Source organism: Heptranchias perlo, chromosome 31 (assembly GCF_035084215.1).
Source record: "Heptranchias perlo isolate sHepPer1 chromosome 31, sHepPer1.hap1, whole genome shotgun sequence".
NCBI lineage: Eukaryota > Metazoa > Chordata > Chondrichthyes > Hexanchiformes > Hexanchidae > Heptranchias > Heptranchias perlo.
Window position 1 is genome coordinate 17929557 of NC_090355.1, and position 26180 is coordinate 17955736.

The 26180-nt window shown below is 44.7% G+C and overlaps 1 protein-coding gene across 1 annotated transcript in view; it reads left to right on the forward strand.

The window, feature by feature from the left end:
• Positions 1–26180, forward strand: part of LOC137300336 (uncharacterized) — an 82632-nt gene that overhangs the window by 12848 nt on the left and 43604 nt on the right. Inside the window, exons 5-13 of the mRNA XM_067969422.1 lie at positions 833–1022; positions 6079–6173; positions 7327–7519; positions 9193–9290; positions 10723–10876; positions 11339–11457; positions 17263–17421; positions 19283–19396; positions 21956–22024. Coding sequence (XP_067825523.1) covers positions 833–1022; positions 6079–6173; positions 7327–7519; positions 9193–9290; positions 10723–10876; positions 11339–11457; positions 17263–17421; positions 19283–19396; positions 21956–22024 — 1191 coding nt within the window. The remainder of the gene's footprint in view (positions 1–832; positions 1023–6078; positions 6174–7326; positions 7520–9192; positions 9291–10722; positions 10877–11338; positions 11458–17262; positions 17422–19282; positions 19397–21955; positions 22025–26180) is intronic.

Genomic DNA, 26180 nt, shown 5'->3' on the forward strand with positions numbered 1-26180 from the left:
TGTCAGATCCTCCTTTTAAAAAAATCTTTCTTTAAATGAACTAAATTGTTGGAAAAGTTTTTCTTGATGCATTGGAGTCATATACAGCAGATGAGGTTAATTATGAACTTTTCAGAGCCACAACATTGCCTGTGTGACCTGTGACGTGAATTTAGCTTTCATAATTATACAGTTAGAGGTATTTTTACAATAAGGGGTTTCATGTATCCATCCTCTTCACCAGCAGAACAAGTAGAGATTGGGTCATAAAATATGGTTCAATGTAAAATACTGTTTTGTTGTTGCTGCAATGATTTATGGCTTGAAGCTGTCAAAGTTACATATGAAATCATCACTGCCTCATTGCATCTACCTCTAACCATTGTATTAAGTTTAGTAGTAAAGTGATATTTTTAGAATTCTAGGAAAGCCATTTTAACAGCGACACTGCTCTACCACCAAAAGGTATAACAGGATCAGCTGCTTATTCTTCACTGCTTATGGGAGTCTCATAATCAAAAGGAACTTGGGCTCAGAATCCAGGACCAATTTCCCATAAGCATTCCATTCCTTTGGGCTTTCTAGTCTACTGACGAACGACAGGAAATGACTCATTCAGATTTTAAAATAAATGTTGGTAGCCATCTGGTTACACCATCCACACCGTTCACTGTCCTTGAAAAATCTTTGACTGATTATCAATTATACATCCTCTGCCTCCTTCTATGTTTTGTGTTATGACCTTCAGGTAAATGCTGTACCTGAAGTTCTGGTGACCAACCTGAACATGATCCTAAAGCTGTTCGATTAAAGAGGAAGGTTTGATGACTGTCTGTTTGTGCTCTCCATTTAGCCTTGCTGTCTAAACTCCTCATCACTAAGGACCCAGAGAGCATCACGGTGGCAGTGGGAAAAACAGCCACCATACATTGTACAATTCAGGGATTCCCTCGGCCGAATGTCATGTGGTACAAAAACAACAAGCCTTTAAACAACAGCGGGGAACACAAACGTGATGGCAACAGACAAGTTCTAATGTTACGGTGAGATAAACCTAATTCACTTTATTTTAAAGTGCAGTAGTTACAGAGTGCAGCAGGGCCAAAATTAACTGAAGTTTCCTGCTTTGTTGATTTGTTTGCTTTATGAAGGATTAATAAGCGAATATCTTTGTTATCAGAGTAGAAATTACGAATTCTAAACCATTTTCTACACTCACTGTGTTCATGCTTGGCAACTGAATAACATTTTTTTAAAAAATCCTACTGTTACAGCACAGGTATGTGTAGTTATGATGTGATGGTTTTAGAGAGGTATGTAGAGAGGATGTGTTTGGCTGAACCAGTTGTTGAAGGATACACTTTTTTGCATAATTTTTAGTGTGCACTAGATTTTGCTTTGGACCATCTAGATGTCTGTAGATATGCAAATATTTGAGTTTTGAACTTCAGAGAAGATTGCCATTGTTTCAGTCCACTAGAAACCAGACAATAATAATATGCGTCTAGAGTTCTGGGGGCCGATTTTCGGATGGCCGAGCGGGTGCATTGGGGGCGGGGTGGGGGGGGGCTCCGAAAATGCGGAATCCCGGAGCGTGTTCGGAGCCCGGCTCCAACCCACTTACTTCCGGGTTCCCCAATGACACGTTCGGGCGGAGCAGTGCGTACGGAGGCTCAGAGTCAGTCGCAGACATCTGCAGCCTCCTTCATGCCGAGCTGCTCCCGGCTGGCCCGAGCAGCATCTTCTTACTTGTCGCTGTCAAAGGCACCACTGCCCTCAACTTTTTCACCTTCGGATCATTCCAGGGTGCCACCGGGGACATCGCCGGGGTCTCTCAGTCGTCTGCACACAAGTGCATAAGACAGGTCACTGACGGCATGTTTCGCAGGGCCTCGCACTACATCAACTTCCCAATGGATGACCTAAGATAGATGGAGAGGGCCGTGGGATTCCACGCTGAGGCTGGCTTCCCACGGGTGCAGGGTGTAATCGATTGCACCCATATAGCAATACGAGCACCTCCACACGAGCCAGGACTGTTCATCAACAGGAAGGGCAATCACTCCATCAACACTCAGCTCACCTGTGACCACCGCAAGAGATTCCTTCACATGTGCGCCAGATACCCTGGCAGCTGCCACGATTCCTTCATCCTCCGGGAGTCCAACGTCCCGCCCCTTTTCCACGCACCCAACACTCGCAAGGGCTGGCTCCTTGGGGACAAGGGATACCCCCTGCACATGTGGCTCATGACACCTCTGAGGAACCCCACCACCGAGCCACAGCGTCGATATAATGACAGCCACATTGCTACCATGTCTACAATTGAGCGTACGATAGGGCTGCTCAAGATGAGCTTCAGGTGCCTTGATCGTTCTGGGGGAGCACTTCAATACGTGCCACACAGAGTGGGATGCATTATAGTCGTCTGTTGTGCCCTGCACAACAAGGCACAACAGAGAGGGGTGCCGCCGGAGGAGGCCCCATCCACATCTGCCACCCATATTGAGGAGGAGGAGGACGATGAGGAGGAGGCAGAGGAGGAGGAGCAACCCATGGGTAGAACAGTGGCTCACCAGGCTGCTCGTGAGGCCAGGAAATCACTGATATGCGAACGGTTCTCCTAACATCAGAGTGAAGAGTCCAGTCCTCACCACCTGGACAGAGGAGCGGCCACACCAGCCCCCTCCCCCGCCCCCTGCACAAAATAGTCATGCAACTACACCTACACCCACCGTAGAATGACCCAATGGGTGGCATCAAGTGTGGGTGTTCATGGTGAACCTCATGAAAGGGACTTATTACACAAGCCAGTCAAGAATGGCCAAGATGTGGCAGTAGCGGTGACAATATAATATTTAATGTGAGTTGAACAAAAATCAAATATAAATAAAAAACATGACAAATCATCAAACACCCTTGTGCATCCCCTTTGTGCTCACAAAACCTTTGCCTTACGGCTTCCTATTACTCCTACGTGGTGCTTCCCCTGGGGCTGGAGCAGAGGTAGAGGCAGGTTGCTCTTGTTCATGCCCTGACTGATTAGATGCTTTGGGCCGAGGCCCTCTGGGTTTCGGTGCCCGTGAGGGCCCCTCCAAAGACTGCTCCACCTGCACCTGTGCAGGAGCAGACTCGACCACCTGGAGAGGAAGCAGCATTGCGGGTACTGGTTGAGAGGGGGCAACGGGTGAGACGTGTGAGCGCCTTTGAGTGGCGTCCCCACTTCCACGTCCCCTTTTGCTATCATCCCTCTCCTGGGCCAGGCCCACATCACTCCTACCATTCTGCTGGACGACAGTTTGGAGGACATGTGTGAAGCCTTGTAAGGCCAGTGCTAGTGTATCGGCCTGCCTGTTTAAGGCGTCAGAATGTTGCTCACCCTGAGTCTGAAGGGCCGTTGTCAGGGCCTCAATGGAATCATTGGTGAGCCGTGCTTGAAGCTCGATGGAGGCTAGCCTTCCCTCCATCGCAGACATTCCCGCACTTAACCACGACACCATCTCAGAGATGCCTTCACGTCCCTGTGACAGTATCTCGGAGATCCCCTCCTGTACCTGTGCCACCATTCCACTCATGCAGGAGTTGGACTCCTCCATCCTCTGCGCGATTGTGGAGAGTGCGCGTGGCACCTGTTCCAGCACCTCGCAAATGTGCTGCTGCCCCTCGATCATTCTCCTTTTAAAGGATGGCCCCCAGGGTTCAGCATCTGTGTCCAGCTGAGCAGAGCCTGGAGAAGAATGCTTCCACCGAGGCGGACTCTGCACAGCTGCCCCTGCCACCAGTGTCTGCTCATGCTCACATGTGTGTGATGACTCATCATGTTCAACCCCAATTAAGTGAGGACGGGGACCCACCGAGGTGTGTGTATCTGCGCTGGTGGATGGCTCGCTCAGGTGTGACGATGCCTCCTCAGAGGCGGGCAGGTCCTCTGAGGAATCGCCCTCCGCCATCACAGCAGTCGCTGAAGGCCCTGTGAGAGAACGGAAGGCAATATTAAGCATGATGACAGATGTTGAGGTGCTGAAGATGGCAAGGCATGTTAACATCATTTGCTGTTGTGAATGCTGAATGTTAAAGTTCTGTCACCAGCCGTTTGTCGGGTGCCAGTCTCGGAGTCCCCGACGGACAGGCACTCGAGAGTGTGGCTCAATTCAAGAGCCTCCTGCTCCGCGTCCGCGAGGACGACCTGATATTGCGGCCCCCCTCCAGTCTTCGCCCTCTCCCGTACATTCTGGGTTCTCTTCTCCTATGAGGGGAGAAAGTAGAGAGGCGAGAGTGAGGGATGGTGACGTGGCCAACCGCTGAATGCATTGGTTTGGGTGAGGCTGACCGTGAAAGAGATGCATCAGAGGGTGAGTATGAGACAAAGTCATGACATTGTATGAGGATTGGGTTGAGTGGTAGTGTTGGGATGAGTACTGGGGATGTGAGTAAGTGCAGGTAAGTTGAGGATGAGCTTTGAGTGGGTGTGAGGAGTGATGTGATAGAGTAGTGTTGGCAGTGCCGAAGGAGTTGTGGGGTGGGGGCGGTGATGTGGAAGATGGAGTGTAGGAGAATGAGTAAGTGTACTCATTTTGGCTGACCTAGTTAGGTCATTAAAGCGCTTCCTGCACTATATCCAGGTGCGGGAGACGTTGCTGCTGCTGCTGACCTCCTCTGCCACCTCGAGCCACGCCTTCTTAGGTGGCAGAGGCAGGCCACTTCCTCCCGTCCGCCGGGTGGAAGATTCTCCCTCCTCCTCCTCACCCCATCCAGTAAGACCTGGAGTGAGGCATCATTAAACCTGGGGGCAGCCTTTCCCCTGGGCTGCTCCATGGTGCTGTGTGGTTCTTTGCTGCAGGATCAGTCATTGGAGGACTGCCCCTTTAAATAGGGCTCCTCCAGCTGACAGCCTGTGATGCGGGTGCGCAGTCCGCCCACTGCACAAACCCGGAAGCCACATTAAGTGGCTTCAATTTACCTGCGATCGTGTGGGGAATGGACGGATTTTACTGGGCGGGTTACCCACACGCCCAGTCGCCCCCCTGCTGCCAACCTGCCTCCCTGGTAATATCAGGGCCCTGGTCTCTGTGTGTTTGGATGGCCCAAAGTTCAGGTCCGATCAGGGCTGTGGATCTTTTCAGTTGTTCCCTGTTCCACAAAGCTGAGGTTATATTTATCAAAAATCCAACATATTCAGTTTTGATGACTGCAGCCAAAACAGAAGTCTGAACTCCACCTATTTAATAACAAAAGCAGAAAATGCTGGAAATACTCAGCAAGTCAGGCAACATCTGTGGAGAAAGAAACAGAGTTAATGTTTCCAGTCGATGACCTTTTATCAGAACTGGAAAAAGTTAAAGATTTAACTGTTTTTAAGTAAGTACAGAGCCGGGGAAAGGTGGGGGGTGAGGGGACAAGTGATTAAATGACAAAAAGGATGATGGTGCAAGGCAAGGAGGGTAGTAATGGGTCAAGTAAAGAAACAAAAGATGGGACTAGAGGAGCTGTAACTGGCAATAGCAGAACCGTTACCAGCACCTGCTGCCCATAAAATGGGAGCATTGGTTATGATCTGAAGTTACTGAAATCAATGTTGAGTCCAGATATTTAATAACATACTTAACATGTGTTTATTAGAAACTGAACTCCAGCAAATGGACAAACCTGTCTGAAGTAAGGGAAGAAATTGGAGTCTTGTCCCTGCTCACACAGAGCATTGCACAGTACCTTATCTATATTCTGACCTGGTGTGATTTCAGCACCACTCTGCTCCTGCTGACAAGATTCAAGATTTGAAGCATTAAAGGGCGCTGCAGAATATGGACCTTTACAATTTACTTTGACAGAGTGAATGGTGGTGTGGTGATAACATGTCATGGATGATACGTGAACGCTGGTATTGGAAAAAAGAGTTTGCTGCTAATAGAGACCAACAGGGAGAGTGAATTCTGCCATCTTGCCAGTATGATTTGGGCACACAAACTTCACTCTGGCATTGAAACTCTTAACAGAGTTGCTCAGGAAAGGAAATCCTTGTGTAAATGGGTTGCTGCTGATCGCCGTAGTTGGTTCTGAGATTAAAGCCTTATGGGTTCCTTCTGATGTTGTCTTCTACAGGAACGTGTCTTTAGAAGATGAAGGCTTCTATCACTGTGAAGGAAACAATGGGAATGAAATAGTAACATCACAGGCAGCATATCTACTTCCTGCTGGTAAACCTAACTCGGTAGAATGCTTCCGACTTTAAAATATAAAACAAAAATTAATAATCGTACCGTAAAAATGCTGTAATTTATATTATTTGGTAATCCAAAGTTGTGATGTTGTGTCACGTGGACTCACCGACTTCATTCTGGCACTCCCTGCTAGCTGACCTAAGGTCGAGTTGTTGGGAATTCTGAAGGATTGCTGGATGTCATTTTGGCTGCATCACCTGCCATTATAAGTTTACGAATGCCCACTACTCAGTGGTAGTTGTGCATATATGATGTCCGACCCGATATTGGGGTCAGGCCATTTTTCAGGTGTTTGGGGTGGCCACCTGAAATAGGCGTTAGGCCAAATTGGGCTGCCCCATGTGGAGCTCATGTTTTCCTGGCGTTGTTGCGGCCTTCCAAGCAGCTGCTCCCAAAAAGCTAAGTAAAACATTTTTAAAAAAAGTTTGATGTGAAGCCAGGAGGAGCGGGAGCGCTCCTCCCAGCTCCAGAGCACTTCTGAGGGCTGCTGTTGACCTGTGATCATGCCCTCTCCCGTTCTGCTTCCCCACCTCAGCACTTACCCGAGGGCTGCTGCGGTGAGGCAGGCAACCCAAAACTGGATCCCTCAACATGGGCCAGCTCGCCCAAAATGTTAAGGTGAGGCCCGAGGACCAATTTCAGGTGGTCCTCAGGCCGGCCTCCTGTGGCGTACGCAGCATGCGTGTGCCTGAAAATGAATGCTAACCAATTTATCCTCCATAAAATTTTGTAGTGAGAAAATGTCAGGTTTAAATGGATTTAATCACCAAAATAATGTGAAGGAAAGAATAAAATACGTTAATTAAATAATAAATGCTTACAACAGTCTACATAAAGTATCATGTAAATTTTGCAACTTAGTGATCCAGGTGCTGATGTTTGCTTGACAGAAGTGGATATGGAACATTTGGGCACAGAGGTCACTGTGTCTGATTCACAAACCATACGATTTGTCATTTCAGTATCCTACATTTATACTGTTAGCTGTTTCTTTTTGTATTTTGTGGTTCAGTCTAAAAAATAAATCAAATTTTATTGATGAAGTAAATACTTTGCTTTTTTTCACTAATGGTCAATCTGAAATACTACTTCCCAATGCCTTGCTGCCATCTTTTTCTTTCCTTTCTAGTGATGGATTGGAAATTTATAGGACAACCACGCAATGTCATTGCCAGAAAAGGGGACTCCACCACTCTTCAGTGCAGACCACCCTTCAGCAGACCTCCAGCCAGAGTCAGCTGGTTCAAAAATAACTACATTCTGAACAGTTGGGAAAACCCACATCTTGTCTCAAAGGAGGACGGAGACCTCATTTTCAGCAGGTGATTGTACACTCGGGCCTCACCTTAACATTTTGGGCGAGCTGGCCCATGTCGAGGGATCCAGTTTTGGGTTGCCTGCCTCACCGCAGCAGCCCTCGGGTAAGTGCTGAGGTGGGGAAGCAGAACGGGAGAGAGCATGATCACAGGCCAACAGCAGCCCTCAGAAGTGCTCTGGAGCTGGGAGCAGCGCTCCCGCTCCTCATGGCTTCACATCAAACTTTTTTTAAAATATGTTTTACTTAGCTTTTTGGGAGCAGCTGCTTGGAAGGCCGCAACAACACCAGGAAAACATGAGCTCCACATGGGGCAGCCCAATTTGGCCTAACGCCTATTGCCTGGGGGTTAGAATTTCGTTTTGGATGGTAGTGGAAAAACGAGCGGTATGGTATCGGCCGCCTGTTATACGCCCCGCCTGATATACAGTCCCATTGATTCCGCCCGTCATACGCCCCCCCCAATACACAGTCCCATTGATTCCGCCCGTCATACGCCCCGCCCAATATACAGTCCCATTAATTCCGCCCATCATACGCCCCGCCCAATACACAGTCCCATTGATTCCGCCCGTCATACGCCCCGCCCAATACACAGTCCCATTGATTCCGCCTGTCATACACCCCGCCCAATACACAGTCCCATTGATTCCGCCCGTCATACGCCCCACCCAATACACAATCCCATTGATTCCGCCCGTCATACGCCCCGCCCAATATACAGTCCCATTGATTCCGCCCGTCATACACCCCGCCCAATATACAGTCCCATTGACTTCAATAGTGCCATGGGATCTTTTACCTCTGCCTGAGCAATGTCATCCAAAAGACAACATCTTCACCAATGCAGCACTCCCTCAGTACTGCGCTGCAGTGTCAGCCTACATTACAGGCCCAACTCCTTGTGTGTGGCTTGAACACATGACCTTCTGACTCAGAGGTGAAAACATTACCACTGAGCCAAGGCAGAAGACTGTAAAGTGCTATTGTGATGCTGTCATTGCAGAATAATAGTCACATGAGCATAGCAAGCTATGACTAGCACTTAGCACATCTAAAGCCGAATTACTAGGGAATTAAGATCTTAGAATACAGACAAAATTTTCCGAGTCCGTGCTGATCACTAGGGACCTCAGCCTGCTTGGATGGAAAGTTGCAGGTCGTGCACCCCAGACTTCTGGTATACGCTAGTGGTGGGTGAGGCAGTTCACCACTGGTGCAGACTCAGGAAATGTATCCCTATATGTTATTCTTGTTCCTGGCAGGAGAGCTGACGCGAGAGATAAATGGATTGACATCATGCTGTATGGTATTAGTAACAAATACATTAGTGTATTCCCATGAAATTCCTTTGCTTTTTTAATCAACACGTTCATTATTAATATCACGCTGTGAGACTTAACACATTTACCATCCCATCTGTTTTATAAATGGGAGGGCGAGCCACCAAACAGCCATATGTCTCATTCATGGTAATGCGATGTAGCGATGTTTTTGCAATGCAATAAATTGTTTTGGGACAAACCGTACCACCAGTCTGAGGTTGTGTGTTTTGTTTTATCATTCTCATATTTCACAGGCACATACACCCATCTCAGTGAAGTGCTTTTTAATTAGCTAATTATATTCCTGACATTATTCCAGTGATTTTTCAAGAACCATTTCATTCTTTTTGCGCAGTGTTCAGGAATCCGATGATGGAGTGTATTTCTGTCGAGCTTCGAACCCACACGTCTCTCGCACTGTGACTTCTCAACGGGTCAGTCTCAAGGTGCTTGGTGAGTAAACACCTCCTCAGATTGTGGGGAATAGGATGAGAGATATTGCAAAAATAATTGGATATCAGCTGTCATCTGTTTCTTTTGGGATTCCTTTCTATTGGATGGGTTTAATAATTACGCAGTATTACCTTGTAGGAATTGTTATTACTGAACCCTATTTATAACAAAGTTCTTAACAAATCATTTTTTTAGTGAAACAGTCCGGCTTGTAATTGAGTGCACGTTTCTAAATAGATCTGCCTATTTTGTTTTTCCTTTCTAGGTTAATGAGGGCTGAAGGTACCAGCTGCACAGCACTAAGCTGCTCCTGGCAGTCTGTCCATGTACCACAAGCCTAGAAATGATTGCTGGTGATACTAGTGGAAAGCTGTTTAATGAATTCATATGACATTTCTCTGTCTGCTAAATTTAAAACAAAGGGGTTAACATCTATTAAAATGGCAGGCAGAGGAATGTCATAGGGATGCATTAAGCATTCGCCTGCTAATGTCACAAACAGCCATTCCTATCTGTAATTTAAATCATTTCTTTGAAACCATGCCTCAGTGTAGCGCTCAATTTTTTCAAAATCTACTATTTGTGTTGTTGGTTCTCAGTCATTTTTAACATATTTTATAAAAGGAGCTTTAATCATGTAAAACAGCACCATTGTCACAACTGCAGCAGTGATTCCAAGACTCATCCAAGAACCACACAATCTTCCCCTATTCCTCTACTATGTAAGAACAGCAGCCCCTAGATCAATTTGTAATTCTTTATCTCCTGTACTTTGTTAACAGTATCTCTGTTACTCTCCAAGTAATTTATATCTTTCGGACTTTATGGATTAATCACTGACTCTGCACTCAAATTCCAGTCAAAAAAGAATTTCAGCAACAATAATTCTGGAAACCTTTGCTGGGCTATAAAGTAGCAAATGAGCAGACCTCTTCTCCAAGGTTATTTTCCAGGATGTGGGAGTCTAGTACCTAATTAAAGGAAGAAAGAACTTGCATTTATTCAGCACTTTATGGAGGAGGAACTTGAATAAGGATATGCAATGCAAGAGTAACCAATGTAAAGCTGCTTTTATATTGGCGTCGGTGGGGTGTTTGTGCCAATGATTTCCAAAGGCCCATTGTTTTATTGGATCTCCCTGGATGCCCACCTTAACAAATGAACAGACTTACATTGGCGTTGTTTCCAGTTGCTGGAGACCCATGCTTCAGGAACTGTTAGCACAAATACCCTACTGACACCAATATACAAATGGCTTAACTCTTTGATCAGATAATTTTATAAATTCATCCTTCTCATTCCTGTTGTATGCAACTTTCTGCCATTTTGGATTAAATACTACCTGATATGCAAAGACCATTTTTGACTAACATAGTTACTCAGCGTCAGGTGGATCTGATTCCTTTGCTTTCGTTTTGTTTTCCCTCTAAAGTTCTGCCAACTGTGACTGTCTATCCAAAAGTGAATAAAGTACTGCTGGGTTCTGGCGCCACATTACACTGCCAGGCTGAGGGTAGTCCAGCTCCATCTGTGGTCTGGTACAAGGGCGACCAGCCAATTAAAGCTGGAAGGAGGATGTTTTTAGGGTGAGTTTGGTTATGCTGCTAAGTGTTCATCACACCTGAGATCTGAAAGAGAAACAATGTCACAGCCAAGAATACAATCAGATGATGTCGACCAGATACAACGCAAATGTTGTAGTCATGAGTGAGTTCTGGCAAGCCTCAGGAATGGAGATATTGGTCATATTATAATGTTGGGCACAATATATTCCATGTATAATATTGTACTATGTTATCAGCTGCACAGAATTCAATTTCAATTACATTTTTGTAGTTGAAAAAAGTTTAGTTGAAACTTGACCCTATGCCATTAATGAGTTGATTTTATTAACTTTATATTTCTTCAAGTATTTGCAGAGCTCTTTTTATGTTGTAAGGCTGAACAAAAATGACATGAAATGTTAATGATATCTACATCTATTCAAATGTATTACGTTTCCTTTCTGTTATTACTTATTAAAATGACTGTTGATTTCCTGCACTCAGATTCCAAAATCTGACACTATACATTTCAAGAGTGATTAAGAGGGATGAGGATCTTTACATCTGTGAAGCTACCAATTTAGTGGGACGTAGCAGCCAATCAGCTATTCTGACTGTGACAGGTAAAGTTATTTCATGCAATGGACTTGCAAATGCGCAAACTAAATCAAACGCAGACCCGATGTCTGGTGGCTAACCTGTTAGAGCCATTGTTGCAGTACCATTCTAACGGGGCAGTGGGGAATTCTAACGGGGCTGCGGGGAATTCTAACGGGGCTGCGGGGAATTCTAACGGGGCTGCGGGGAATTCTAACGGGGCTGCGGGGAATTCTAACGGGGCTGCGGGGAATTCTAACGGGGCTGCGGGGAATTCTAACGGGGCTGCGGGGAATTCTAACGGGGCTGCGGGGAATTCTAACGGGGCTGCGGGGAATTCTAACGGGGCTGCGGGGAATTCTAACGGGGCTGCGGGGAATTCTAACGGGGCTGCGGGGAATTCTAACGGGGCTGCGGGGAATTCTAACGGGGCTGCGGGGAATTCTAACGGGGCTGCGGGGAATTCTAACGGGGCTGCGGGGAATTCTAACGGGGCTGCGGGGAATTCTAACGGGGCTGCGGGGAATTCTAACGGGGCTGCGGGGAATTCTAACGGGGCTGCGGGGAATTCTAACGGGGCTGCGGGGAATTCTAACGGGGCTGCGGGGAATTCTAACGGGGCTGCGGGGAATTCTAACGGGGCTGCGGGGAATTCTAACGGGGCTGCGGGGAATTCTAACGGGGCTGCGGGGAATTCTAACGGGGCTGTGGGGAATTCTAACGGGGCAGTGGGGAATTCTAACGGGGCTGCGGGGAATTCTAACGTGGCTGCGGGGAATTCTAACGGGGCAGTGGGGAATTCTAACGGGGCAGTGGGGAATTCTAACGGGGCTGCGGGGAATTCTAACGGGGCTGCGGGGAATTCTAACGGGGCTGCGGGGAATTCTAACGGGGCTGCGGGGAATTCTAACGGGGCTGCGGGGAATTCTAACGGGGCTGCGGGGAATTCTAACGGGGCTGCGGGGAATTCTAACGGGGCTGCGGGGAATTCTAACGGGGCTGCGGGGAATTCTAACGGGGCTGCGGGGAATTCTAACGGGGCTGCGGGGAATTCTAACGGGGCTGCGGGGAATTCTAACGGGGCTGCGGGGAATTCTAACGGGGCTGCGGGGAATTCTAACGGGGCTGCGGGGAATTCTAACGGGGCTGCGGGGAATTCTAACGGGGCTGCGGGGAATTCTAACGGGGCTGCGGGGAATTCTAACAGGGCTGTGGGGAAGGTAGGATGAGAGAGATTAGATTCTAGGTTTGAAAATACACACCTTTCCTTGGCAGCCCCATTATTGTATGATTCGTGTCTCAGTCCTGCACAGTTACAGGTAGAAAGGTATAATTTTGTGTCCTTGGTTGGACCTGATGTCAGTTAAAATAATTAAATTAAGCGGGATAGGAATGAATATGCTCCAATCTGAAATACCAGGATTGCAAAGAGTTAAACGGTGGAGAAGAACAGCTCATTGTCGGATCTTGTGTCATTGAGGCTGTTTCCATGACACTGTTGAGCAGACTTTGATGGTTTATATTGTGGAAATATTGATGGGTGTCAAAATATTAGCAAATTTAAAAACTCAAAGAGGTAAGAGCTAGCTAATTGTGCAAAATGTCAACACACTTTACAGTTCCCACGGGATACACTTTGACAGTGAAGTAGTGGTTTGGTATGGTTGGCATATATTGAACATCAGACTAAGGATGGGATTGAAGGGTCTCAGCATAGTAAATACATAGATGGTGAAATAGAAATATCACCCGTGGAATGCAATCAGTCAGGGGTTAAAAAAAACTGAATAGGTCAGAAATGTATATAATTTCAATCCTTCATTATTTAAATCAAAATCTAGCTATGATAGTTCAGAGACAGGGATACAAGGACAAGTTATTTTTTACAATTAAAAATGTATTGGTTTTCTGTTCATTGGAAATAACAGGGCAAGTGGAAAACAGTAAGTTTTTCTAGCTTGTATATGCTAAATGGAGGGAGTGCAACGAAGGTTTACCAGACTGATTCCTGGGATGGCAGGACTGACATATGAGGAGAGATTGGGTCGACTAGGCCTATATTCACTAGAGTTTAGAAGAATGAGAGGTGATCTCATCGAAATATATAAAATTCTAACAGGACTAGACAGACTAGATGCAGGGAGCACGTTCCCAATGGCTGGGGAATCCAGAACCAGGGGTCAGGATACGGGGTATGCCATTTAGAACCGAGATGAGGAGAAATTTCTTCACTCAGAGGGTGGTGAACCTGTGGAAATCTCTACCACAGAAGGCAGTGGAGGCCAAGTCATTAGATGTATTCAAGAAGGAGATAGATATATTTCTTTATGCTAATGGGATCAAGGGATATAGGGAAAAAGCAGGAACAGGGAACTGAGTTAGACGATCAGCCATGATCATTATGAATGGTGGAGCAGGCCCGAAGGGCCGAATGGCCTACTCTTGCTCCTATTTTCTATGTTTCTATGTATTTTTTTTTCGTTGATGGGATGTGGGCATCGCTGGCAAGGCCAGCATTTATTGCCCATCCGTAATTGCCCTTGAGAAGGTGGTGGTGAGCCGCCTTCTTGAACTGCTGCAGTCCGTGTGGTGAAGGTTCTCCCACAGTGCTGTTAGGCAGGGAGTTCCAGGATTTTGACCCAGCGACAATGTAAAGAAATGGAACATTCAATAATCCTTATTGCTTCCTAACCAAGAACATAAAAGAAAGGTAAATATATTCATAGGAAAAATACACTAGAGGTATAAAAGATATTCTTCAGTTCTGGCCAGGATGGGCCATGAGTTATCTTTGATTTTTTTGTGTACAATCAATATTTGACTTTAATTTCAGACAGTGTTGCATGCTTCATTTTCTGCTACAAGTGGCTGAAGTCCTTGTCCTGCATTACATAACTTGTGGATGAAGTGATTATTGTCAGCAGAGTAACAATATTAGAAAGTAATGTCACACTTTAGATTGACTGCATTTCCCACAGCGCTTCTCACTAGTAATCAATTATATCCCACCAAAATGAAAAATAATGTCTTTTTTATTTTAAAACAGAGCAGAAAACAGTGCAACCAAGAATAGGAAGAGCACTGAAGAAGCTTATAGGATGACAGTTTGCCAGCTGCAGCGAAAAAAAAAAACAATTCACAACTTTAAAGCGTTAATAATGTCATTATACGTTTTACAAGGGATTAAATGTGATTCCCCACACAGTGAGTTCCCAAGATCAGCTGTGTAGTTGCAGAGAAGGGTCAAATCGAAGGGACTAGCTTCCTCACAAGGAGGTCAGAACAGGAAATGAGAGAGGCTGCTGGCCTGCTCTTGTGCACCCCCTAACGGCGAGCTGTAGAATAGCATTGTTGGAGGCTTTGAAGCTTTTGGGTCACTCGCCTTCCTCTCGGCTGGAGATAGTTCATGGCACAGGTTGCAGGAAAAGGACGAGGAAGGCAAATAAACACTTTAATATATGAATAAGTATGTTTGCAATAAATACTATTGTCAGCATGTGAGACAGGGTAATATGGACAAGTAACATTTCTTTTCTCAATACAGATTTATTCATAGAATAAAAGACAAAAGCTTGTTCATGCTAAACATGGGTCCTGGACACTGAAATGCTATTATGGTGTTCCTCTTTAATATCCTTTTGCGCGGTTTCACGGCTATTCCTCAGTGTTCCTGTTTCTAAACAAGCCAAAAAAACGCTTTGAACAGTTTTTCAAACTTTTTGGAGCGTTGGGCTTACTCTGAAGACAGTAAATGCAGTAATATGTGAAAACCAGTGATAGCTCCACGTTCAGTAATAGTAAAGATGGCAGTGGGCAGATTGAGTTCACCCTGAAGGTTCCAATATTAAAGAGTTTGTTTAATAGACTGTGTGTGGGCACGGTGCACTACCGTTTTGTGTTATTCACTGGTAGGATGTAGACTTGTATTTCTGCTTCACTGATCTTGTAATTCTTGATGTCATCCGGGCAGTCACTGAGTGTGCCAAATGTACTGCTCATGTGTACTTTCTAGACTGGTTAATGAGCTTCAGTGATGAAGCCTTGTGAGTAGACTACCTGCCTTCCAGGTACATAGTGCAGGAATAATGGGTGAGAAAATAATTAAAAACTTCAAACAAAAAGTTTATTCAGCATAAATAACTATAGCAGATATAATCTCTCGCTGTCTATGGTATTATGTGAGCAGTGACATGTGGCTCTGTCTACGGTCATCCCTGAAAGACGCCAGGTGACATTTTAAAACCTTGACTGGTTTAAAACCTAGATGTCAACAAGGTGAATGGTAAATATTTTCTAAATTGGACCAGTGAATTGGCCCAATTGGATCTTCACAGTTGCCTCTTCAGCCCATGCCACATAAATGCATTGCGAAATGTCTGCAGTTGCCAATAACATGGACTGCAATGTTGAGAAATCCAGTTCCAAAAATGTTGGATCTTGCCATCCTTAAATTGCAATTTTGAATCCAGTACTTAAGATTGTAGTTGGGCTATTCCCAGCTTGCTCAGCATCAAAGAGGTTATCTTCATCAAATTTTGTATTAAATCAAGATATATCACAATAAAGGGATGCTCCCTCTACTCCAAAGGAGTGTTGTTTCCTGGCAACACCTATAACGAATTGCTTAGCCGGACTTGTAAATCAAGTAGTCAAATGATTAGTGATGAGATAGTGCCATCATGTCATGGACTGCATCTACTGCGGAACAAATATCTATATATAAATATGTTAAACAATCTGACATATGTTCGCACTTCCTGTGTCAACTTTTCTTATTATAAATTCCTTTGTCCACATTTCTAATGGAACTCCCTATGTAAAGTTACTATTCTGTAATTACACCCTCCCAAGATTGATGGCACTGCAGTGCTTCAGTTTTGCGTCTCCCAGCTCTTCAGCCTGTATTGCAGAGGAACTCCAATACTGCAACCAACTCTGCTTCACAAATTGCAGTAAGAATGTATAGAAAGAAGAAATAAAATACTTGCAATAATATAGTGCCATTCATGACCTCGGGAAGTCCCAAAGCACTTTACAGCCAATGGAGTACATTTTGAAGTGTAGTCACTATTGTAATGTGGGGAAACACGGCAGCCAATTTGGGCACAGCGAGGTTCCACAAACAACAATGAGATAATGACCAACCAATCTGGTTTAGTGATGTTGGTTGAGGGTTAAATGTTGGCCAGGACACTTGGAGAACTCTCTGACTCTTCTTCAAAAATTGTTATGAGATCTTTTATGTTCACCTGAGAGAGCGCACAGAGCCTCGGTTTAACGTCTCATCTTAAAGATGACACCTCCGCAGTGCAGCGCTCCCACAGGACTGCACTGAAGTGACAGCCGAGGTTACGTGCTCAAATCTCTGGAATGGGGCATAAACTCCTGACCTTCTGACTCAGAGTCAAGAGTCCAACCACTGAGCCAAATCTGACACCTAACATTAATGACTTTAAAATGGAGGCTGAATTACATCTGAGCATCCTGGTCCAATTATTCCCCACCCTCTAACTCCCTTTCACCTAAGGACTACACTTGGCCTCGCAATGTGCAATGCCACGAGAGGTAAACTAGTAAAAGATGAAGATTTGCACTCCAGCAGCTACACCACCTATTGTAACATAAACAGGTTCCAGTAGTCAGCCTGATGGAGTTTGGATGTATTTCCAGTACAAGATGTTTCTGGCTGATCCAGAAACCGAGTTACCCTGGAAATCTGATGACATGGCCCTTGGTTTTTTGCTCTGTGCCATATTTTAGAGAGTTGTTTCAAGGGCAGTGAGCTGCTGTGCATGAAAACCAAAACCACAGCTGCTTTTCTCAATTTTCAGTTGCCCCCGTTATCGTCTCCTTCACAAATGACCTCACGGCGGTGAACGGTTCTTCTGCTGCTCTAACCTGCACAGCCATAGGAGATGGAATCATTGTTTACTCATGGTATAAGGACGGGCATTTAATTAAAAACCCTGAACCAAAATACCGGAATAAAGGTAAGCTCACGTATTCTCTTTCTTTTCAGACCATTATTGTAACCTGTTTTGGCAATTGGGCAGTTAATGATACAAAATATAAAGAATTAAAACCTTTGTCAAGCAACTGATTGTCACATAATTAAGACAAACAGATGTTAATGATTATTTAAACTATATATATATATATATATATATATACACACTTATATAAAGTAGATGATATTTTTAACTTTATGGGAGTGAAGCCATTCTGTTGAGGTCAGGAGCTGACCAATGGTAAGAGTCATTTTTGCCACTAGCGGTCATTATAAAAACTTACAATAGTGAATGCAAGATATCATATGGTAGCCCAGAAAAGATTGAAATGGAGTAAAACAATATTAGTATACCTCAGAGATCACTTTACTGAAGAAGGAACAGGAAAGGGAAGAATTTGGAAAGAAACATCCTTTCTGGTGATGATTAGTAGTGTTGTTTTGAGCATTGAGGGACTAACCACGCATAAAAATGAGTATTACTCTGGCTTGGGTTAAATTAATACATGACATCACTTGTACAGATTTTGTTTTGCCTCCCTCCCTTTTCTGCCAATTTCTCTCCTTTCCTTTCCTGAAGGTGTTAACTCCTGGCTGCACTGTGGTTTCTTGAGCACTCTTTGCCCTCTGGTACCTCTCCCCTATGGCTAGTCTCTTGTGCGAGCCGAGGCAGCAAGTGTCAGTCGGCTACTCGACCAAGTCTAATCCTGTTCTGACCCAACATCCACACGTGCACACTTCTACCATCAGTCACTGGGTAGTGAACAGGAGTGGAGATCTTTCCATTCCCTGGGCCGTGGGTGTTGAGGTCCGCTGTAATGCTTCTACTTCTACCCCAGCTGAGATCAGCTAATTTAGCGTAGACCAGGGTTGGAACTTTGGATGTTGCTGATCAACCACTCACCATCTTAATCACCTAGGGAGATTTTACTTTTTCAAATGCAGGTGGAACCCAAGAAACTGGAAATGGAATTGCATATTCAAAAAATGTTGGCATCGTAGAATGTTACAGCGCAGAGGGAAGCTCATCAAGTCTGTGCCAATGTTTTTCCTCATGTGAGCCGCCTAGTCTAATCGTTCTCTCCTGTCCACTCCCGGACCCTTCACTCAGCATTCCAGCCACCAGTCTTACACCAGATCCCTTAATGGCCGCGGAAGCAGGAAATCCCAGTGTGGGGAGACACTCCCGTTGGCCCCGCCCCCTCTGGCATGGCTGGCCTTGTGAGGCGCGGGCAGAAGTTCTGAACTCACAAGGCCGTTAAGAATTTCCCTAATGAGATCGGGATCTGGCTTATCTGAGTCCCAGCTTTATTCTGAGCTATTCCGCCAGACTCCAAGCCAGTGGAGTCCGGTGGAATGGCCAAGGGATTTCAGCCCCAATGTATGCTTCAAGTGGGTGTCCACATTAGTGAACAGGGGAAAATATACCCCAAAAAGATTCATTTAGTAAAAAATGTTAGCTCCATTTTCTGCTCATCTTTTAAATCTTCAAGTACCAATCACCATTTTCAGGTTCAGAGGGAGGGCAGGTGCCCTGATGCCTTGGCCCTGCCAATGTTCCTCTTGATCTGACTGAAATGAGGTGTGCCAAAGCAGCCCTGGGGAGAAGAGCCTGTGAGTCTTGCTGCTTTTTGCCTTTTAAGGCATGACCGAGATGGGGGAACTCACTGGGTGTGGGGAGAATCTGGGCTCAGTTCTGCATCTAGTATTCCACAGTGTCACATGTTACAGGACCACTATCCACTAAAGTCCCAGTTTTAAAGAAAAAGACATTGTCGATTTAAAAAAAATAGGATTGCACAGTTTGTCAACTGACAATATTTGTGGTGTATTTTGCCATATAGGACAAGAGATGTTGCTGATACCCAGGGTTAATCTGACTGATGAAGGCACATATCGCTGTGTGGCTGCTAGTGCACTGGGCAGAGATGAAAGGACTGGAAGATTAAGGGTGCATGGTAACACAACAGCTTTATAATGTGTTCATTTCTGATAGTTCCGTATTATTCTATTTATTCATGTTTGCTAATAGACATTACACTTTTATATATCTAATTTGAGCTCAAACTCTGTTATTTCTTCCTGTCCTCTATTTCTTACTGACCCCACATTATATGCTACAATGTTTGTCTTGCTCCATCGTTTTTAATTTTCCCTTTATATTTCCTGGCTTTCCATCTCTCATCATTTTTGCCCAATGTCTTCACTCACTTTGCGTTATCTTCTTCACTTTTCTGTTGCCTTCATCTTTTGGCTCCCTTTCCCCCTTCACCTCATGTCTTCTTTATTCTGGTTTTCCTCCATCTGCTGCTCTCACTATAGTCCCTCCTAGTATTCTGTTCCTAAATGCTTCAATACAGGTGCACTATGGCTTGGAATTTACTCTGTTCTGTGACGCCTCTGGAATTCCAGAGCCTAGCATTTCCTGGTTTTTCAAGAATAAGCCCATAATTGCCGATGACCACCAGCATTTTCTCAGAGAGAATGGAATTCTTACAATAAAAAAGGCAGTGCAAAGTGTTGAAGGTACGTGCCAATCTGGTATTCTTAAAGGAAAGCCTACAGTGATTCTTTAGATCCCAAGAACTATTTGTATTATAACTGAACTAGCTTCCTGTGAAATGTGTTTACACAATGGTAAATATAGACACAAACTAAGTGCAAATGGTCCACCCCTGTATGTATCACTGATTAAGCAAACATTGATATTAAAATCATGTTAATGTATTTAGCCCTTTCATGGTGAATATACTCACAAATTTCCTGTCGCATTGCTCGCATTGTTTTTTCCCATGTAATGTACAATATATTATTCAGGTCATGGGTTGATGGGGATTGAGTAAGTGACTGCGAAGTGTTTGTGATATTTTTGGTTCAAATTATGTGATTATGCCCATATCGAGGGGAAATTATAATTCACTGGCCTTGATTATTATATTTTTATTTACCCATCTATAGAATTGTATGTCTTACCTTGCAGCTTCAAGTAAGCAGTGCTGTGAGGGGGAGAAGTCATGCGGTTTGCTGTGTTGGGAGGGTGGTCCAAGGGTCTGGGAGTAGCCGGAAGGGCATGGTAGCATCTGAGAGGAGTAGAGGGGGTTCTTCAAGTATTAGGAAAAGAAATCCTTGATGCTTGGAGTAGTGGAAGAGAGGGTTTCAGTGTCATAAGTACTAGGAGTAGTGCATTGGGGGTGTGGAAGTGGTGGGCAAAGGGTGGTGAGTTATGGCAATGGTGGAATGGCGATCTTGGGATGTGGGATCACTGGGTTTGGGTAGATGAAATGTGGGAGCATTGGATAGTGGATGTGGGAGTACTGGGAGTTGAATGCCGGGAAGGTGGGAACAGGGGTAGGAAAAGGTATTGCAACAAGGACTGTTGGTGAGAGGGGTCTTGGAGTATCAAAATGTTTGGGAGCTTGGGTTTGGGATGTGGTAGTTTTCAGGGGGCTAGGGTCTGGTAGTACTTTTGAGGGAAGGGAGCACAGGAGGGGATAGGAGTGAAGGCGAGTGAAGGCTACAAACTTTCATGATTCCTCCTCCATAAGAGTTTTAGAACAGTGGTTTCTCGGCACTGAGCTGGAAAGTCTGACTTATATATTTAAAATCTTAATGGGCTTATATTGCAATTTCTGACTGTATGTACTACCTCAGTAAAAATGCAGCAAGTGCTATTCAGAACTTAAAGTTGGTTCCCCTATCTTGGCCAGGAACATGGTGATAGACCTCTTTTGGGACTGGAAGGATCAACAGTGAGAAGGGGGGGAGGTAAAGTCACTGGCACTCATAGTGGGGGCAGGAGCAGTGATCAATGGCAGAGGAAGCAGGGCGAAGGGAAAGACCATTAGCACTCAGAAAGGCTGAGGCTGGAGAAAAGGTAGCAGTAGGGTGTGAGAATGGGTGGCAGGATGAAATGTTGGGCAAGAGGCCTGATTTTTACAGGTTTCAGATGGGTAACACTATGGAGAATAGTGCAGCCTAACTTGGAAATGCAAATTGGGAGAGGGGGCAGTCAATCAGAGGTAAACATAACAACTGGACTCGGAAAGTGTGACGAACAAATGTGACAGAAATAGCATAATGGAAAAACGTAACAGAGAAGTGTTAGACACTTGCAGAAGGATGGGTGTGTAAGACTTTAAAGGTATAGATAAAGTACACGGGCAAGATTGTGTATGCACAGTTACTTTACAGGTGTTTTTGACTCTGTGTGTTTGTGCAGTTATTCTAATACTGTCACCGGTCTCCAGATTCATCCCGTTTATATGGAAACTGGGTGGTATGTGGAGACAGCTCTGCAATGTAAATGTAGTGGAAGGTGCTATATTTGGGTTACTGCCCTCTATTATTACATTTCTTCAAACAGGTTCATTAGAAGCTGTTCGATGTTTTGAAGGGATATTATTTAGAGAAAGTGAACACAGTTGGGTACTTAATTTGGGCGAGTCTCGGTGTTTAGCTGTCAATACGTTGATGGCCACCACTGGTTGTTCTAATATAATCTGGTTATTTTATTTCAGGAATTTATGAATGTGAAGCTGTGAATGAAGCAGGGTCAGCAAAAAGATCTGTAACTGTATATATCAGTGGTAAGTTTTCTTTAATTAAGCTCCATCTATGTTAAATATATGTTGTCTGTCAGGTCCTGGTTCATGTCTGTCCATTTACTTTTTCCCCATCTCTTTAGTCCAACATATTTCATTGACAGTGCTGTTGATCAATGAAGTGGGGAGATGTGACCAACCAGGTTTTGGTAAAGGAAGGCCAGGCAAGGATGGGACCTCTCTGGTTTTTGTTTTTTTTAGAGTAATGGTGGTTCTACCAGTGAGATGTGGTCTGATCTGAATATATTATAGCGCACGCACTGCAAGATGGCGTTCCCCTGCCTGAGGCATCATGGCTAAACAGAAGATGGACCTAGCAGGCTCTTACACATAATGTACATTCAAAGAGTTGAGTCCAGCAGTAACTGAGAGGCCTAGGTCTGGATAACCCTAGGACTTATTTTTATTCGCTCATGGGATGTGGGCGTCGCCGGCAAGGCCAGCATTTATTGTCCATCCCTAATTGCCCTTGAGAAGGTGGTGGTGAGCCGCTTTCTTGAACCGCTGCAGTCCGACTCAACACCCTTATGTTATTCTTCTTAAGGGACACTACAGTACTCAAGAATCTGGGATGTGACATGATAATCTCTAGTGACATTTATAAGCAGGTAACAAGGCTCAAATTAACCTTACCCCCCTGGCGGGATACTGATGCGATGGGATTGGCCGCCCGTTTCAGACTCCGCCTGATTTCACTTTCCGTTGAATTCATTGAGAAGTAAAATCGGGCAGGGTGTAAAACTGGCAGCCAATCCGATCAGTTTCCAACTCGGCAGGTTCATTTAAATTGACCCCCTATGTGTTCAAGTCCTACACTGGGGCTTAAACCCACAATCTTCTGACTGAGAGACAAGAGTGCTACCAATTGAGCCAAGCTGAGAGTTGATAGTTTGAGTAGGGTTCTAACAATCCTAGATTTATTTCTTTGCGTCAGTGGGGTATTTATATTGACCAGTATGGCTGAAGTTTGAACTTCTGCCTCATATGCAGAGTATATTGTGCTGGAAAGTGTTATTTTTTTTCCTCCAATTTTTGCCTATGGCCAATGTCACAGGAACGCTGGTGGTTTATGTAAGAAAATGTACACACTTACAGTCATTGCTTTTGTTAGGGCTGAGATTGATTGCCAATGTTAATACGAAATCCTTGAAATCAACAAAAGGACCATGATCATTTGTTTGCAGAAAGTTCCTTTGTTAATGACAAAAGACTCATTTTGTTCTACCTGGTGCTGCTAGCAGTGCAGGATTTACGTTCCAGTGCTGCTGACTCTTGAATGTTCATCCTTTCTTCAGTCAGTGAAAACCAACTTACAGGAATTTTAACGCTTTCCCATAACATGGGTCAATCAAAATATGAATTTCCAAACTTCAAGTGCATCATGTAATTAACTGCTGCCCTATTTTATTAAGAAATATCTGCTTTCTTCGTTCTTATTGAAAAGCTGATCTCTTGCTGCTAGGCGTGAGTGAACAAAGCATAATCGTTGTTAAAAATGGGGGGGGGGGGATGAATTGCCCAATGAATGATGGTGCATGACTTTAAAACAGTGCATGGGAAACATTGGACGTTTCAACTCAATAACTTCAATTGCTGCAATAAAAACAAAAAATGCTGGAAATACTCAGCAGGCCAAGGAGCATCTGTGGAGAGAGAAATACAGTTAACGTTTCAGGTCGATGACCTTTCGTCATACCTGGAAGAAGTTAGAGATGTAACAGTTTGCAAGTAAGTACAGAGCCAGGGAAAGAAGGGGGGCAGAGATGCGGAGGAAAGAACAAAAGGGAAGGTCTGTGATAGGGTGGAGGGCAGGACTCATTAAATGACAAAATGGATGATGGTGCAAGGCAAAATGGGGTGGTAACGGGAAAAGTAAAGAAACAAAAGATCAGTCTGGAGGAGCTGTAAATGGCAACAGTAGAACCAATACCAGAACTGCTGTCCGAAAAAATGGGAGCAGTGGTTATGATCTGAAGTCATTGAAATCAGTGTTGAGTCCGGAAGGTTGTAAAGTGCCTAAACGAAAGATGAGATGCCGTTCCTCAAGCTTCCGTTGAGCTTCATTGCAACAGTGTAAGAGGCCGAGGGCAGAGAGGTCAGAGTGGGAGTGGGACGGGGAATTAAAATGGCAAGCAACCGGAAGCTCAGGATCATGCTCGCAGCCTGAATGGAGGTGTTCAGCAAAGCGATCACTCAATCTGCATTTGGTTTCCCCAATGTAGAGGAGACCACATCGTGAGCAGTGAATACAGCATACTAAATTGAAAAAAATACAAGTAAATCACTGTTTCACCTGGAAGGAGTGCTTGGGGCCCTGGACAGTGGGAAGGGAGGAGGTGAAAGGGCAGGTGTTGCATTTCCTGTGCTTGCATGGGAAGGTGCCTTGGGAAGGGGAGCGGGTGTTGGGGGTGATGGAAGAGTGGACCAGGTATCACGGAGGGAACAGTCTCTTCAGAATGCTGAAAGTGGAGGGGAGGGGAAGATATGTTTGGTGGTGGCATCTCACTGGAGGTAGTTGCATCAAATGCTGCATCAGGCTTAAGCCAGACTTGATAGGGATAATTTTGTGAGGCTGTGCTTCTGACATGGAGCCTCACCAGAGAGGTGCACTCATCGCAGAATTGGCCCAAAAGGTTTCAGCCCTATCTCTGATCCATGCTCCAATCTAGTGAGGCTCCACACTAGGAGCAGAGTTTTACAAAATGTGCTCTCATTTTTATCCCATGACTTCTAAAAGTGGCATGATAGGAACTCTTGGCAGCTACATAAGACTGTAAGAAATAGGAGCAGCTGTAGACTGTACGGCCCCTTGAGCCCGCTTTACCATTCAACAAGATCATGGTTGATCGTCTACCTCAACTCCACTTTCCCACCAGATCCCCATTTCCCTTTATTCCCATAGTGTCCAAATATCCATCGATCTCAGTCTTGAATATACTCAATGACTGAGCATCCACAGCCCTCTGGGGTGGAGAATTCCAAAGATTCACAACCCTCTGAGTGAAGAAATTTTTCCTCATCTCGGTCCTAAATGGCCGACCCCTTACCTTGAGACTATGACCCCTAGTTCTACACTCTCCAGCCAAGGGAACAGCCTCTCAGCATCTACCCTGTCAAACCCTCTAAGAATTTTATACATTTCAATGCGATCACCTCTCATTCTTCTAAACTCCAGAGAATATCAGCCCACTCTACTCAATCTCTCCTCTCAGGACAGCCTTCTCATGCCGGGAATCAATCTGGTGAACCTTCGTTGCACCGCCTCTAAGGCAAGTGTATCCTTCCTTAGGTAAGGAGACCAAAACTGTACACATATATCCATCTGCAAACACTGAAAGCACCTCTTAAAATGTATTGGATTTTCACCAAAGTTAATGAAGTAACTTTGTGGCTTCTAGGCTGCGTTCCAACTTGGGCTGCTGTGTCGGATACACATGCCTCTGCACATGTCTGTAAACAATGAAATACCATCAGGGAGCTGATACAGCTGCTGCAAATGGACAAATGAAACAACAACGGGAAAAATCATTTATTTGCAGACCAGTAGCGCTGCTCACTCACTCATTCTAATCATTGCCAGGCTTTTCACACAAAACAGCTTACTTGCCCTGTGGGTTCACGGGAGTTTAGTAATACATTCCACATGTCATTGATTTAATGGGAAATGCTCAATGCATTTGTTTGGGCATTTGGGTTGTTGGTGGGAGTTTTTTTTCAGGTTTTGATTTTTATTTTTTTTAGCAATTCTTCCGTTTCACTAAATTTGTTATCTTACCGCTTTTATTTGTTTTAGTTACAAAACAGATAAAATCAGCATAAAAGCAAGTCTAAAAACGTTTAAACTGGAAAATGAGTGAGCATGAGTCTCGCGATCATAAGATTCTTGGTAGGATTATGCAGGTGGGATTTTTTTAAATCAGGCTGATGGACTTATGGAAAGCTCAAGGTGAGAATGTTTTGCTAGTTTTTCATGCATTTTTTTGTGTTAATTTTTTCTATGAACTTTGCTTATTTGTCAGCATAGTCCCCAGCACTCAAAATGTCTCCGTTTAGAATGGGCAGTCTCTTATATCGGCCAAAAAGCGATAACCATTATCCATTCGCGTTAATGTCAATTTCAAAGTTGTCGGTTATAGTGTCT